Source organism: Haliotis cracherodii, unplaced genomic scaffold (assembly GCF_022045235.1).
Source record: "Haliotis cracherodii isolate W230 unplaced genomic scaffold, xgHalCrac1.p SCAF_25, whole genome shotgun sequence".
Taxonomy (NCBI): Eukaryota; Metazoa; Mollusca; class Gastropoda; order Lepetellida; family Haliotidae; genus Haliotis; species Haliotis cracherodii.
In genome coordinates this window covers 5,817,398-5,834,403 of record NW_027266281.1, presented here as the reverse complement: position 1 = coordinate 5,834,403, position 17,006 = coordinate 5,817,398, and the positions used below count along the sequence as shown (strand labels likewise).

Sequence of the window (17,006 nt, the reverse complement as noted above, 5' to 3'; positions counted from 1 at the left end):
ATGAGCATGGGTATGGTGCTGACAAACCTAGAAACATAATCTGGGCAAATCGAGATTCAAACCCACAATCATAGGTTTCTGGCATGCCCAAGGGACACAACTCTGCACAGCGAATCGCGGCGCCTTAGACGACTGGGCCACCCGTGTCCCCGTAGGATGGTGTGATGTGTTGGAAGACGGTGTGATGTGATGTGATGTGATGTGATTTGATGTAGGACGGTGTGATGTGATGTAGGATGGTGTGATGTGGGACGGTGTGACTTGTGTGAGAATTACACGGCAGGGTGAGGACATCTAGCACACAAAACAAGTGTTTGTTCATAACGAGTGAGATGGCTCAGTAAAAATAGACCCTTTTAAAGCGCTGATGACAACTCATAACAGACCATAACACGGTTTATAACATGAACATGGTATAACATTGGTTATAACATGAACAGGGTATAACATGAACAGGCACAACATGGGTTATAACATGAACAGGGTTTAACATGGGTTATAACACGAACAGGGTATAACATGAACAAGGTATAACTTGGGTTTAACATGAACGGGGTATAACATGAACAAGGAATAACATGGGTTATGACACGAACAGGGTATAACATGAACAAGGTATAACTTGGGTTTAACATGAACGGGGTATAACATGAACAAGGAATAACATGGGTTTAACATGAACAGGGTATAACATGAACAGGGTATAACATGAACAGGGTATAACATATGTTGTAAAATGAAGAGGGTATAACATGAACAGGGTATAACACTGTTAATAACATTGGATATGACATGGCCTGGGCATAACATTGGGTATAACAAAAGCATATCATGTTTCCTGTGCTGTAAAACACGTATGGACTACAAAGTGGGTTGTGGTATCAATAGGAAATAGCGTCACTTTTGTGGTCATGTTGTGGTCAAGTAGGGTTAAATTGTCTGTGAGTAAGTAGAAAGGGTAAGATGCAGGTCAAAGGGTAAGATGAAGGTCAAAGGGTTATATGCAGGTCAAAAGGTAATATGAAGGTCAAAGGGAAAGATGAAGGTCAAAGGGTAAGATGAAGGTCAAACAGATGCAGGTCAAAGGGTAAGATGTAGGTCAAAGGGTAAGATGAAGGTCAAACAGTTAGATGCAGGTCAAAGGGTAAGATGAAGGTCAAACAGTTAGATGCAGGTCAAAGGGTAAGATGAAGGTCAAACAGTTAGATGCAGGTCAAAGGGAAAGATGAAGGTCAAACAGTTAGATGCAGGTCAAATGGTAAGATGAAGGTCAAAGGGTAAGATGAAGGATGGAGGGGAAGATAAGAGTTGAAGGGCAAGAACAGAAGAAAAGATTGTAGGAATTTGGGAAGAGAAGTGGAGTCTCTATGTGGATGGTTTATTCAGTGGCTGACAGTCTACTCAGATAAGTATGAATATTTCCAGGACTTCATCACAGATATATGTAAATATAACATAAGTAACGCAACAGATGCACAACTAATAGGACATTCCACATCGCTAGACATTCCAAGTTGATGTATAACAGAGAACTACAACCTGCTCACAACAGTAAAATCAGAACCATCTATACAGCAAGAATCAGTCAACTTCTTGACATGGCAGACTGTCAATATCCACACGCTAGCATGCACCGACTGTAAACATGCAGTAGGCCTTTCACTTCTTTTAGTTCTTTCACAAAACATTTTGCCCCAAAATTCAAACATTTTCAGAGAAAGTTCAGGAGAATAACCAGTGTGTTGATTGGTGTTTTTACTGCATGAAAATTTCTGGCGACATCAGTTTATAAGCGTCTCCCAGGCAACTATAAGTAATCCACACATTCCTGGGACGACACCTGATTGTGAAACAGACTGGACTCCCCCAAATTTATCGAAAGTCATTTTTTGACTGTCTGTTTTGTAAACCAACTACTACAAATGAACAGCCAAGTTTGCATCCAATCATAAGTCGGAGACTGTAAACAGTCTCGTTCAGCTGAACACACAACTAATGCTGAACACTTCAATAAGAAACTGAATGTAACTCTCTGCAGTACCCAAAACAAAGGTTATGACACACGACTAAACAAACTGACAGACCAGCGCACAGAGCTTGATGGCTGATTAAATACAAACAATGTCCCCTCCATGCAGTCTTAGGCTGTGATGATACAGAGGATTTCAATGAGTGAGTCTGGACTTCCTCATCCAGAACATTGTGTTCAGGAATCTCAAAATCGAAATTAATTACTTTCAAATTTTGACAAACGTGACTTCACAATTACTGAGCACCAATGGGTTTATTGTCACGAACCGAAACAGTCTAGTTCTGGACAAGAGAAACCTACAAACATGTGACGGCACGAGGACCGAGCACCAAATGGGGTATTGCTGTAGCCACTTCAAGCTACGCATGGAGGGAATTCAAAACTACCCAAAAACATTATTTTATCCCAAAACACTGCAAAATGATGTTTTTAACAGAATGAAAAAGGAAAAAGAAATTCAATATTCCAAATATGTAATTTTGATCTTTGAAAAGAAATATAACAATGAAGAGACAATTTCCACAAAGTGTCAATTTTAAATTCCTATTTTCAAACTGATATGATTGCAACATGAATCATGATGGTTGCTGTTACTTCTAGGAACCAGACTCAGAATTAACAATATAAAACTAAAATTGGCCGTTTACTGAACGTGGTATCATGGAATGTGACCTCTGTGTCGACCCACCTCACAGCAGGGGCTCTTCACAACAGAACAGTTAAAATAATAATTAATTATTAATAATTAACAGATAAATAATATACAAAAACATCATTTGAAAAAAAGAATTTTGACCCCCAAAAAATAATTAAAAAAATTTTTTTTTTTCCTTCTTTATTCATTTGACCCAAAAAATATAATAAAAATATATGACAAATCCCCACACAAATTAATTAATATCCCACATAATCGTGCACGTGTCACTGATAGTCGTAAGGAGACAGGAAGTGGGGGGAAGACCTTACCCTCTTGACGCCGGTTATTATAAGCGTGCTAGTTTTGGTTGGAGTGCGAGGCCTCCGCGACTGATCCTTCAACTCCCTGATGGCTGCCTCTGTCACGGACTCCACTCCATTAATTACAATCAACTCTGTAAAATACCAACCCAGACAGTCAAACAACAACCACATTCCAACTTCATGCAGCAGCAAGCCAACTAGGACCAGGCACCCTGGAACACAATTCAAAATGGCCGCCGTGGGGCACGGCGTCTGCTACTTACGGGTACGACGCCTCGATCATCACCTGGGAAGGGAAGCTGGTAATTAGTTCAAAGTATCCCTGATGGACTGAATTTGAATGAGTGAGTGAGTGAGTGAGTATGGTTTTACGCCGCTTTTAGAAATATTCCAGCAATATCACGGCAGGGGACACCAGAAATGGGCTTCACACATTGTACCCATGTCGGGAATCGAACCCGGGTCTTCGGTGTGATGAGCGAACGCTTTGACCACTAGGCTACCCGACCGCCTCGAATCTGAATGAAGCAGAGGTAAGATGGGTTCTTGAGGTGTTTCATTCTTACGTAAGATGAGCAGAGATGTTGCACATCACCCAGATTGTCGATGTGCTGAGTGAGTGAGTGGTTTTACGCCGCCTTCCAGCACTATTACGCCGGGGTACACCAGAAATGGCTTCACACATTTCAACCATGTGGGGAATCAAACCCAGGGTTTCAGCGTGACAAGCGAACGGTTTAACCACTAGGCTACCCCCACTGCCCTCAATGTGCCGAGCCAAAGCTTTAACCACGAGGCTACCCAACAAACTAGAGATACCGTATTCGCCCTATAAAAGCATCCCCCGACAAACTTCTATATCTCGACACCTCTCACCCCATTACAAAGCGAACTAAAAAGTTTAAACTGATATTTTTTGTTTAATACATGTAATTTTGACAACCAGGGCCAAGAAAGATAAACACTGAAATATTCCCCACTGTCTATGTGGTAACATGGTCGGAATGATTCAACTCGTCTGGAATAACAAACAATTGTTTCCTACATTGGACATCGTCTTCTGTTGTATGTTACAATCTGTAGCAGGTCATGCATAGTAGGTCAGCCTTGACACAACAAACCCAGCAACTGGAACAATGTTACCACATGTAAAATTCATGGAAAACACTACACCTGTGGGTATTTAAGCTAAATATTTAAAAACACTATTCATCTAGTCCCTGCAAACTGGTGTTGTGTGGGTTCAAGAGCTTTATAGGACTAAAAAATAGCACGGTACTTCCACAAGAAAGTGTGATGGCAAATGATCATGATGTAACTGTCATCGTGGAGTTTGACAAGGTTGACGGAATGCCCGTTTATAATTTCAAAATAAGTTGCAAATTTGCAAATCGAATACGCAGGTTACTTCACAATATTTTGATGATACGCACAAGTTTTATTTTTGTAGCGTATCTGTAATGTTTGTTGCATATTTGATACGCTTGGATATCATTTTACTGTGTATTTCTGCATTTCTGATGCGTATTTTATGCAGATACGCAGCTTATCTGGAGCTCTGGGTGTGTGTACTGGTGTTAAGTATACTGGTGTATAAGTATACTGTTGTTAAAGTATACTAGTGTTTAAGTATACTGGTGCCTAAGTATACCGGTGTTTAAGTTTACTGGTGTTTAAGTATACTGGTGTTAAGTACACAGTTGTTTAAGTACACTTGTGTTAAAGTATACTGTTTTTTAATTATACTGGTTTTAAAGTATACTGGTGATTAATTATACTGGTGTTTAAGTACACTGGTGTTTAAGTATACTGGTGTTTAAGTATACTGGTGTTAAGTACACTGTTGTTTAAGTATACTGGTGTTCAAGTATGCTGGTGTTTAAGTATACTGGTGTTTAAGTATACTGGAGTTTAAGTATACTGTTGTTTAAGTATACTGGTGTTTAAGTATACTGGTGTTTAAGTATACTGGAGTTTAAGTATACTGTTGTTTAAGTATACTGGTGTTTAAGTATACTGGTGTTTAAGTATACTGGTGTTTAAGTGCTAGAGTTTAAGTATACTGTTGTTTAAGTATACTGGTGTATAAATGCAGGTGTTACCTTGTTTGGTGTAGATCAGACTTGCTGGAGAAGTACACATCTGTGGTGTTTTGGTAACAAATTGGACAATACCTTGTACAGTAAACTACGGTTATAACAAACACGTTTATAACGAACTGACAGATCTACCAAACTGTATTTGTGCCCCGTCCATTTGCTGCATACATGCTGTATATATGCTAATAACAAACTACAGTTATTACAAACTAAATTTAGTGGTCCCTTTAAGTTTGTTATAACCATAGTTTACTGTATATATAGCTGCGGGTTTGTTGTTGTCAAAGCTAACTACAGAAATTAGAGAGACATTCCCATGCAGAGAGGAAGCTGAAATAAAAGAAATTGGTATTTTTGAAGAAAATATACATCACTTTAAAACTGTCATAAAAAATGAGTGAGTCAGTTGGGTTTAACGCCGCTTTTAACAGTATTCCAGTAATATCACGGCGTGTCAGCTTAATGTGGGAGGAAAGCCAGAAGTAATGCAGGTTTCAGACGTTTACCACTTCGGTGAAACCCACGAGCAAGGGTATGGTGCTGACAAACCTAGAAACATAATCGGGGCGAACCAGGATTCGAACCCACAATCATAGGGTTCTGGCTTGTCCAAGGGACACAACTCTGCACAGCGAATCGCGGCGCCTTAGACGACTGGGCCACCGGTTCCCCCTCATAAAATATGATATTTACAGTCCACTCAATTATGAGATTAATTAACTGAAAATCCTTCAAACATAGCGGCAAAAAGTTCACCAGTTCCACGTTGATGGACTTCCAAAAGTCTTCCGATATTGTGGCTGAGTCTCATACAGGAGGATCGGATATCACAGTTAGAACACAGGTCAAGACCTGGTCTTCAGGTAAATCTTTAACATGAAATATGATTCCAAAGTATGCAGGTGCCCACATCCTGCTTATTATCAGAAACCAGAGTTGTCTCCCCTACCACATGCCGAGCCAAGCTCCTTCCCAACGCGTGACACTTTCGTTACACTCTTGGTAACATCGCTGCCACCAGTCTGGGCGCGGCCATTCCAAGAATCTTGAAATTTGCCCTCTTACCCCAAAATGTTGCGGCAAATATGTTTATGTTTGTGTGCTTGCAATGCCATAATTTCACATTTTGAAAAGGTGTAGAAATGAATTACTATTTTCCAGATAAATTTACTTTTCTTCAATCAGATTAGTTTGAGATAACAACTAATGGAAAGCGCCCAATTCCCCTTTACATTCTTACAATACCAATTACATGTTAATAGCAATGAAACAGAAATTCAAATTAATTACTGTAAATCGTGAAATTAATGCGTGTCCAAAAGAATGCGACCGCTGGTCCGTAGCCAAAAATGCGACTCAATATGAATGCGACGCCCCCTCCTTTTACAGGCGGTATCCAATCACACACCAAATAGCACCGCTTATTAGCGCTGAGTAGGGTACTTCCGCTAAAACAATACATCGACCCCTGATCACAGTGGAGAGCTTTGACCAGTGGCAGCGATAGTATAGAGAGCTCTGCGACGGGCTGTTGCTCGGTAGATCCAGGAGACTTCTACTTTACATTTCTGCAAGACCTTTGTAATTTTAACTGGTCACAGGCCAACGGATCAACAGTCAAATCGACCCCTTATCACAGTGGAGAGCTTTGACCAGTGGCAGCGATAGTATAGAGAGCTCCATGAGGGGCTGTTGCTCGGTAGATCCAGGAGACTTTTCTCGGTACAATGGAGATGTATTCATCACCACATGGAAGTACATTCAGTCAAGTCAAGGTTGGAGACAGAAAAGTAATATTTGAGAAATGCATAATTGCGTTCTCACATCTGAGGCCTATTCTGAATCAGTCTCAACTTCAGTTTGTTTCGAGGAGTGGGAGCCGCGAGTTACCTGATGATGCAGATGCTGACAATGACTGGTCCCCGGGGAAGTACGGGGAGTCGGCGCTGAGGGTGGACGACGAGTCGAGGTCCGGGTTAGAGTGATGATGCTTCTCCACCAGGCTGGGGGTGTGTCCTGGGGAGACGGAGACGTGCAGTTAGGGGGGGCACACCACACTCACACAGGTCACACAGGTATATAAGCACACAGGTCACACAGGTATATAAGCACACAGGTCACACAGGTATATAAGCACACAGGTATTTTGTCACACCGGAACCTGTCTTACATTTAATCAGCTGGAGGATATCAGAGACAGGGACCTACACAGAGACAAGCTGGTGTACCCAGGGTTCAACTAGTCATATTTTTGGGCCAGGATCGGAAAAAGATGCCATACACTCAAGCACGCACGCACTCGCATGCACGCACGCACGCACACATACACACACAGGCACCCACGCACGCACACACACACACACACAGATACACTTACAAAGCATGCACATATATACACACACACTCATGCACACAGGTACACACACACAAACACACACACATTCATGCACACAGGTACACACATGAACACACACACACACACACATGAACACACACACACAGATACACTTACAAAGTATGCACATATATACACACACTCATGCACGCGCACGCACGCACGCACACACACACCACCACATGCACACAAAAGCAGGTAGTGAGTCAGGAACGTCCACCACACAACAGTCAGTGTTATTAGACAATTAAATATGAAATGTAATGAGCGATATGTAAAATCTTGCTTACTTAGATGGGGAGTTGGAGGATTAGGATTTCTATATTTCTTCTCAGTATACCTCAAGCCTAGGTTGACCCAAACAAACTCAATTCCAAATTTTGAAATCTGAGAAGACAGAGTTATCCCCCTTGCAATGATATAAAGGGCCATTCTTCACCAATCGCCCTTCCCGTAACCTGCAACTTATCCCGGAATAACACAAGTTGGTCACAATTGATGAAGGGCTTTTCCTACAGATGGGATGGATAGAGCAATAGAGTTCAGTATGGGATTAATATGAGTCTTCAACAATAAATAATTAGTATCACAAGACACACTCCGACACAAATATATGTTACATCTTGCAAACATTCCAACACTGGTCTCTACGAAATAATTCAACACACATGCTGACTTGGGGGTTCTGTAGTTTCACCCCGACACCCTGGCGTGTTGACCGCTCCACACCTCACCCTAGGAACCGTACCAACTGATCAACTCAACCAATCAACACTCTACACTCCAAGGTAAGAAACTGATCGAAAGGGAGGTAACTCCTCTCTACAACCATCAATAGTTTCTTTGTTTCTTGTGAAGAGGCAGGAGTTATTTCAGCTGTATTTTCTGCCATTAAAAATTAAAAGCTGTTGGCTGATGTTTAACCATGAAATGGCTTCTTGTATGGAGTATATGCAAGACAATTTGTCATACAATTGTTGAAAAGATTCAATTTTGAAGTCAAGAAGTACCTATTACTAACAAGAAGAGTGTTCTGATTGGCTGTTGTGTTTATTACAAGACGCGTGTGATTGGTTAGATCATTTGTGTATTCACCCCAGGGATGTCAGTGTGAAGACAGTACAGACCAGGGTCCCGTTCCACAAAGCGATCTTAGTGCTACGACTATCGTAAGTCAGTGTAAAAGAAAAGGAGTTACGACCGACTTAGTGCTAAGATCGCTTTGCGGAACGGGGCCCAGAATCCCATGGTACAGGGACCTGTTCCACAAAAGCGATCTTAGCGCTACGACTATCGTAAGTCAGTGTTAAAGAATAAGAGTTACGACCGACTTAGCGCTAAGATCGCTTTGTGGAACAGGGCCCAGAACCCCATGGTACAGGGACCTGTTCCACAAAGCGATCTTAGCGCTACGACTATCGTAAGTCAGTGTTAAAGAATAGGAGTTACGACCAACTTAGCGCTAAGATCGCTTTGTGGAACGGGGCCCAGAACCCCGTGGTACATATCACACAAGTTATGAAAACAAATCGAAGAAAATGTCCAACTATGTTTATGGAAATCATTCACATGGAACTTAATTTTGAAAAGGATGTATGATAAGAGTATAGACGGAGAAACCACTGATTGAATCACTCCCGCCATGTTACCATCTGGCCCTGGTTGGGGCGGGCCGAACTGAGGTCGATGTGTGGTTGTGGTTGTCGTAGTGATTACAGTACCACCTGGGGTGATGGTGCGCTCCGTCTCGATGCGACGTTTGGGGGACACCTGGCTGTTGGGAGCGGACGACATCCCCATCATCATCTCTGCCTCCGCCGAATCCATGAACAGAAACTGGAAACAGATGGAGAAACATCAGTATTTGACGTCTCTGTACAGACCAGGGACCCATTCCACGAAGCGATTTAGCGCTACGACTATCGTAAGTCAGTGTTGAAGAATAGGAGTTACAACCGACTTAGCGCTAAGATTGCTTTGTTGAACGGTGCCCAGAACATCGTTGTACAGGGACCTGTTCCACAAAGTGATTTTAGCGCTACGACTATCGTAAGTCAGTGTTAAAGAATAGAAGTTACGACCGACTTAGCGCTAAGATCGCTTTGTGGAACGGTGCCCAGAACCTCGTTGTACAGGGACCTGTTCCACAAAGTGATTTTAGCGCTACGACTATCGTAAGTCAGTGTTTAAGAATAGGAGTTACGATCACTGGACTGTCTGGTCCACACTTGATTATTTACAGACTGCCATCATATACCTGGAACGTTACTGAGTCGCATTTAAACAAACAAAACATCTTCTGCAAGCAAAACCTAAACAAGATGTTTGTTTGTTCAATAACACCACATGTAGCAATATTCTAGGTAGGTGAACGCGGTCTGTAAATAATCAAGTGTGAACCAGACAATCCAGTGATAGATATCATGAGCATAGGTCTAAGCAATTGGGATACGATGACATGCATTAACCAAGAGAGCAAGCCTGACCAGCTGATCCCGGTAGTCACCTCTTTACAACGAGCATGGGTGTTTGAGGACCAATTGTAACCCAGATCCTCATGATCAAGAGAACACTACACATAACACTGAAATATGACAGATGACACAGTTGTGTCAGAGTTCCGGCTATGAGCGAGTGCATGTTGTTTTATGCCAAACAATATAACCAACTGATTCTCATTAGTATTGACAACAGTTGAGAACTGGGATTGGTTCTGCCCTGGAATCTCAAGGATAAGACACAAACACAGTACTTGTAGCCTATTCTGCTCTGGAATGATGACATGGTACTTAAGTGATGATGCGGTACTGAAGCGATGATGCAGTACTGAAGTGATGACGTGGTATTGAAGTGATGACACGGTATTGGAGTGTTTGCGAGATACTGAAGTGATGACTGGGTACTGAAGTGATGACGCGGTACTGAAGTGATGACGCGTTAGTGAAGGGATGACACGTTACTGAAGTGGTGACGCGGTACTGAAGTGATGGTGTGGTACTCAAGTGATGACTGGGTACTGAAGTGATGACGCGGTACTGAAGTGATAAAGCGGTACTGAAGTGATGACGCGGTACTGAAGTGATGACTGGGTACTGATGTGATGGTGTGGTACTAAAGTGATGACGCGGTACTGATGTAATGACGCGGTACTGAAGTGGTGACGCGGTACTAAAGTGATAAAGCGGTACTGAAGTGATGACACGGTACTGAAGTGATGACGCGGCACTGAAGTAATGGCGCGGTACTGAAGTGATGACGCAGTACTGAAGTGATGACGCCGTACTGAAGTGATGACGCGGTACTGAAGTGATGACGCCGTACTGAAGTGATGACTCGGTACTAAAGTGATGACGCGGTACTGAAGTGATGACGTGGCACAGAAGTGATGACGCGGTACTGAAGTGATGATGTGGTACTGAAGTGATGACTCGGTACTGAAGTGATGACGCGGCACAGAAGTGATGACGCGGTACTGACCTCCACTGTGAGGGAGCCACTGATGGAGTCCATGTTGCCGGGGCGACTCTGCAGGGCGAGGATCTGGCGACTGCTGGGGGTCAGGCGCAGGTCGCTCATGTACACAGTCGTCTCCCCCAGGAAGTCCTCTGCAGCAGAACACAGAACCATAACCCCCTGGCCTACCTCCACGTACATAAAACACCATTACCCCCTGGCCTACCTCCACATACATAACACACCATTACCCCCTGGCCTACCTCCACGTACATGTAAGTCACAATGACACGTGGCAGCAGAACACAGAACCATTACCCCCTGGCCTACCTCCACATGCCTATAAGTCACAATGACACATGGTGGCAGAACACAGAACCATTACCCCCTGGCCTACCTCCACATACATATAAGTCACAATGGAATGTGGCAGCAGAACACAGAACCATTACCCCCAGGCCTACCTCCACGTACATATAAGTCACAATGACACGTGGCAGCAGAACACAGAACCATTACCCCCTGGCCTACCTCCACGTACATAACACACAAGGAAACGTGGCAGCAGAACACAGAACCATTACCCCCTGGCCTACCTCCACGTACATAACACACAAGGAAACGTGGCAGCAGAACACAGAACCATTACCCCCTGGCCTACCTCCATGTACATATAAGTCACAATTAAATGTGGCAGCAGAACACAGAACCATTACCCCCAGGCCTACCTCTACGTACATATAAGTCACAATGACACGTGGCAGCAGAACACAGAACCATTACCCCCAGGCCTACCTCCACGTACCTATAAGTCACAATGACACATGGCAGCAGAACACAGAACCATTACCTCCTGGCCTACCTCAACGTACATATAAGTCACAATGACACGTGGCAGCAGAACACAGAACCATTACCCCCAGGCCTACCTCCACGTACATATAAGTCACAATGAAACGTGGCAGCAGAACACAGAACCATTACCGCCAGGCCTACCTCCACATACATAACACACAATGAAACGTGGCAGCAGAACACAGAACCATTACCCCCTAGCCTACCTCCACGTACATATAAGTCACAATGAAACGTGGCAGCAGAACACAGAACAATTACCTCCTGGCCTACCTCCATGTACATATAAGTCACAATGACACGTGGCAGCAGAACACAGAACCATTACCCCCTGGCCTACCTCCACGTACATATAAGTCACAATGAAACGTGGCAGCAGAACACAGAACAATTACCTCCTGGCCTACCTCCATGTACATATAAGTCACAATGACACGTGGCAGCAGAACACAGAACCATTACCCCCTGGCCTACCTCCACATATATAACACACCATTACCCCCTGGCCTACCTCAACATACATATAAGTCACAATGACACGTGGCAGCAGAACACAGAACCATTACCCCCTGGCCTACCTCCACATACATAACACACAATGAAACGTGGCAGCAGAACACAGAACCATTACCCCCTGGCCTACCTCCACGTACCTATAAGTCAAAAATGACACGTGGCAGCAGAACACAGAACCATTACCCCCTGGCCTACCTCCACATACATAACACACAATGAAACGTGGCAGCAGAACACAGAACCATCACCCCCTGGCCTACCTCCACGTACCTATAAGTCACAATGACACCTGGCAGCAGAACACAGAACCATTACCCCCTGGCCTACCTCCACGTACCTATAAGTCACAATGACACGTGGCAGCAGAACACAGAACCATTACCCCCAGGCCTACCTCCACGTACATATAAGTCACAATGAAACGTGGCAGCAGAACACAGAACCATTTCCCCCTAGCCTACCTCCACATACATAACACACCATTACCCCCTGGCCTACCTCCACGTACATAACACACCATTACCCCCTGGCCTACCTCCACGTACCTATAAGTCACAATGACACGTGGCAGCAGAACACAGAACCATTACCCCCTGGCCTACCTCCACGTACATATAAGTCACAATGACACATGGCAGCAGAACACAGAACCATTACCCCCAGGCCTACCTCCACATACATAACACACAATGAAACGTGGCAGCAGAACACAGAACCATCACCCCCTGGCCTACCTCCACATACATAACACACCATTACCCCCTGGCCTACCTCCACGTACCTATAAGTCACAATGACACATGGCAGCAGAACACAGAACCATTACCCCCTGGCCTACCTCCACGTACATAACACACAATGAAACGTGGCAGCAGAACACAGAACCATTACCCCCTGGCCTACCTCCACCTACATATAAGTCACAATGACACGTGGCAGCAGAACACAGAACCATTACCCCCTGGACTACCTCCACGTACATATAAGTCAGAATGAAACGTGGCAGCAGAACACAGAACCATTACCCCCTGGCCTACCTCCACCTACATATAAGTCACAATGAAACGTGGCAGCTGAACACAGAACCATTACCCCCTGGCCTACCTCCACGAACATATACGTCACAATGAAACGTGGCAGCAGAACACAGAACCATTATCCCCTTCCTACCTCCACATGCGTATAAGTCACAATGAAACGTGGCCTGATCAGGTCATCGACAATAACCCTACTGACAAGCCCCAGAGAGAGTAAACATGGACAACACTCAGTCATCGTCTCACCTCCAGGCTGCTTGGTCTTGTCAAACACCTCGAAGCGAAGCTCGTTGCTGTGCTGCGTGACGTCACTGGAGGGAAGCAGAAAAATAGTCAAAATACAGTACACTATGTGTATCACAAACACGCTTATAACGCACTGATGGATGTAACAAACTTTCTTTTGGTCCCAGCCATTTGCTGTATATATGCTTATAATGAACTCTGGTTATAACGAACTTGTCACAGAAGCGTTAGGGGCTTTGATGACGACAGTGATCAGGGTTACTATACACAATATATAAACAAGGGAAGACTCTTGTCCGAGAAGAGGTTACAAGCGGTCAGGGGCATTCCTCCCATTTCTGAAAGCTGTACTTACAAGAGAAAGCTCTCGTCCCAGAAGGGGTTGCTGGCGTTCCTGACGACACTGGTGGAGTGGTTCTGGATTGGGTCGTCCATCAGCAGCAACACAACAGGGTTCACTGAACCTAGAAAATTTAAACCACCTAGAAAATGAAAACAATGCAACATGACTTAGACTAGCATCTGATGTCCCTGAACGGTGCTGTGTTGATGTTAACAGGTCAGTGCTAGTCTACGCAGTGTCTCTGTGCTAGCCTACGCAGTGTCTCAGAGCTAGTCTACACAGTGTCTCGGTGCTAGTCTAGGCAGTGTCTCGGTGCTAGTCTACGCAGTGTCTCAGAGCTAGTCTACGCAGTGTCTCAGTGCTAGTCTACACAGGGTCTCGGTGCTAGTCTACGCAGTGTCTCAGAGCTAGTCTACGCAGTGTCTCAGTGCTAGTCTACAGTGTCTCAGAGCTAGTCTACGCTGTGTCTCGGTGCTAGTCTACGCAGTGTCTCAGAGCTAGTCTACGCAGTGTCTCAGTGCTAGTCTACAGTGTCTCAGAGCTAGTCTACGCAGTGTCTCAGTGCTAGTCTACGCAGTGTCTCAGAGCTAGTCTACGCAGTGTCTCAGTGCTAGTCTACGCAGTGTCTCAGTGCTAGTCTACGCAGTGTCTCAGAGCTAGTCTACGCTGTGTCTCAGAGCTAGTCTACGCAGTGTCTCGGTGCTAGTCTAGGCAGTGTCTCTGTGCTAGTATAGGCAGTGTCTCCGTGCTAGTCTACGCTGTGTCTCAGAGCTAGTCTACGCAGTGTCTCGGTGCTAGTCTACACAGTGTCTCAGAGCTAGTCTACGCAGTGTCTCTGTGCTAGTCTATGCAGTGTCTCAGAGCTAGTCTACGCAGTGTCTCGGTGCTAGTGTACACAGTGTCTCGGTGCTAGTCTACACAGTGTCTCAGTGCTAGTCTAGGCAGTGTCTCGGTGCTAGTCTACGCAGTGTCTCTGTGCTAGTCTACACGGTGTCTCAGTGCTAGTCTATGCTGTGTCTCAGTGCTAGTCTACTCAGTGTCTCAGTGCTAGTCTAGGCAGTGTCTCAGTGCTAGTCTATGCTGTGTCTCGGTGCTAGTCTACGCAGTGTCTCGGTGCTAGTCTACACTCATTGCTACCAAGGGTGCTACCAAAGACATGAACTACCAAGAGTGCTACCAAAGACATGAACTACCAAGGGTGCTACCAAAGACATGAACTACCAAGGGTGCTCCCAAAGACATGAACTACCAAGGGTGCTCCCAAAGACATGAACTACCAAGGGTGCTACCAAAGACATGAACTACCAAGGGTGCTACCAAAGACATGAACTACCAAGGGTGCTACCAAAGACATGAACTACCAAGGGTGCTACCAAAGACATGAACTACCAAGGGTGCTACCAAAGACATGAACGACCAAGGGTGTTGTTATTAACAATATCAACAGCTGTCAGAGGAGAACTATTAACCAATCACCAAGCAAAACACTAAGAGCAGGGTTACTAGCTCAGCAAAAGAACATGAATGTTATCCTGAAATCATCTAACACTCCGACATTATCAAGTGCCCCATGAGCTTAGACAACAAACAACAAAGTGGAACTTAGACAAGCAACAAAGTGGAACTTAGACAAGTATCAAAGTGGAACTTAGACAAATAACAAAGTGGAAGTTAGACAAATAACAAAATGGAACTTAGACAAATAACAAAGTGGAACTTAGACAAATAACAAAATGGAACTTAGACAAGCAACAACGTGGAACTTAGACAAGTAACAAAGTGGAAGTTAGACAAATAACAAAATGGAACTTAGACAATTAACAAAGTGGAACTTACACAAGTAACAAAATGGAACTTAGACAAGCAACAAAGTTGAACTTAGACAAGCAACAAAGTGGAACTTAGACAAATAACAAAATGGAACTTAGACAAATAACAAAGTGGAACTTAGACAAGTAACAAAGTGGAAGTTAGACAAGTATCAAAAAGGAACTAAGACAATTAACAAAATGGCACCTAGGCACTGTAGCTCACTAGAACAAAGATAGCCACTCAACTAAAGTTGCTGTCAGCATTGATGTTTAAATATGGAAGGGCGGAATAATAACACTAAAATCGAATGATTTGAACAAAATATGATATCCTCACAGCGGGGGACACCAGAAATGGGCTTCACACATAATACCCATGTGGGGAATAGAACCCGGATCTTTGGCATGACGAGTGAACACTTTAACCAATAGGCTGATCCACCCATCACTGACAGGAGCAAGGGTGTGAAGATGCTGCTTCAGGGGTCAGTCCAGTGGTTTCCCAGAAGATGTTTCTGATGGACAATGCATAACAAACAAACAGGCCAAGACGTACGCTCACTTGACTTCAAGTCAGGTGAGCTAAACCTGGACACTTATATAAACCATGATAATACAATATTTGGATAAAAACAACAACTTCAAATTAAAAAAAATATGAACTGGTCCAAGAATGAGTTACTACGGCAGTGATGAGTACACATTCCATGCATCAGTACCGATTTCCTTGGCGCCGACTCCGTTGGCCTTGATGACCTTGACCAGGAGGCGCTTGTCAGCAGTGGAGCGTGGAGGTTTGGGCGGCACGTCCGTGGCCTGCGACACGGGGGTCTGAAACTGTAGTGAGAAATCGGATGAATTACATGGTCCACAGATTCACTCCAGAAAACATTCAACTGGTCCATGAACTCACTCAACAAAACATTCAACTGGTCCATGGCCTCACCCAACAAAACAATCAACTCGTCCATGGCCTCACTCAACAAAACATTCAACTGGTCCATGAACTCACTCAACAAAACATTCAACTGGTCCATGAACTCACTCGACAAAACAATCAACTGGTCCATGAACTCACTCAACAAAACATTCAACTGGTCCATGGATTCACTCAACAAAACAATCAACTGGTCCATGAACTCACTCAACAAAACATTCAACTGGTCCATGGATTCACTCAACAAAACATTCAACTGGTCCATGAACTCACTCGACAAAACAATCAACTGGTCCATGAACTCACTCAACAAAACAATCAA

General features: G+C 44.1%; 1 protein-coding gene across 8 annotated transcripts in view; it reads right to left on the bottom strand.

The window, feature by feature from the left end:
• The window catches only part of LOC139472740 (phospholipid transfer protein C2CD2L-like), a 99,716-nt gene that overhangs the window by 22,662 nt on the left and 60,048 nt on the right, over positions 1-17,006 (bottom strand). For 3 of the 8 annotated variants that reach the window (XM_071255200.1, XM_071255203.1, XM_071255208.1), the window contains exons 6-12: positions 16,467-16,584; positions 13,949-14,075; positions 13,594-13,658; positions 10,964-11,091; positions 9,136-9,322; positions 6,982-7,107; positions 2,999-3,123 (exon numbers count right to left, since the gene is read on the bottom strand). In XM_071255200.1, coding sequence (XP_071111301.1) covers positions 2,999-3,123; positions 6,982-7,107; positions 9,136-9,322; positions 10,964-11,091; positions 13,594-13,658; positions 13,949-14,075; positions 16,467-16,584 — 876 coding nt within the window. Of the gene's footprint in view, positions 1-2,998; positions 3,124-3,255; positions 3,279-6,981; positions 7,108-9,135; positions 9,323-10,963; positions 11,092-13,593; positions 13,659-13,948; positions 14,076-16,466; positions 16,585-17,006 lie in introns of all 8 variants that reach the window. The other 5 variants (XM_071255204.1, XM_071255206.1, XM_071255205.1 and 2 more) reach the window with 3 other exon arrangements.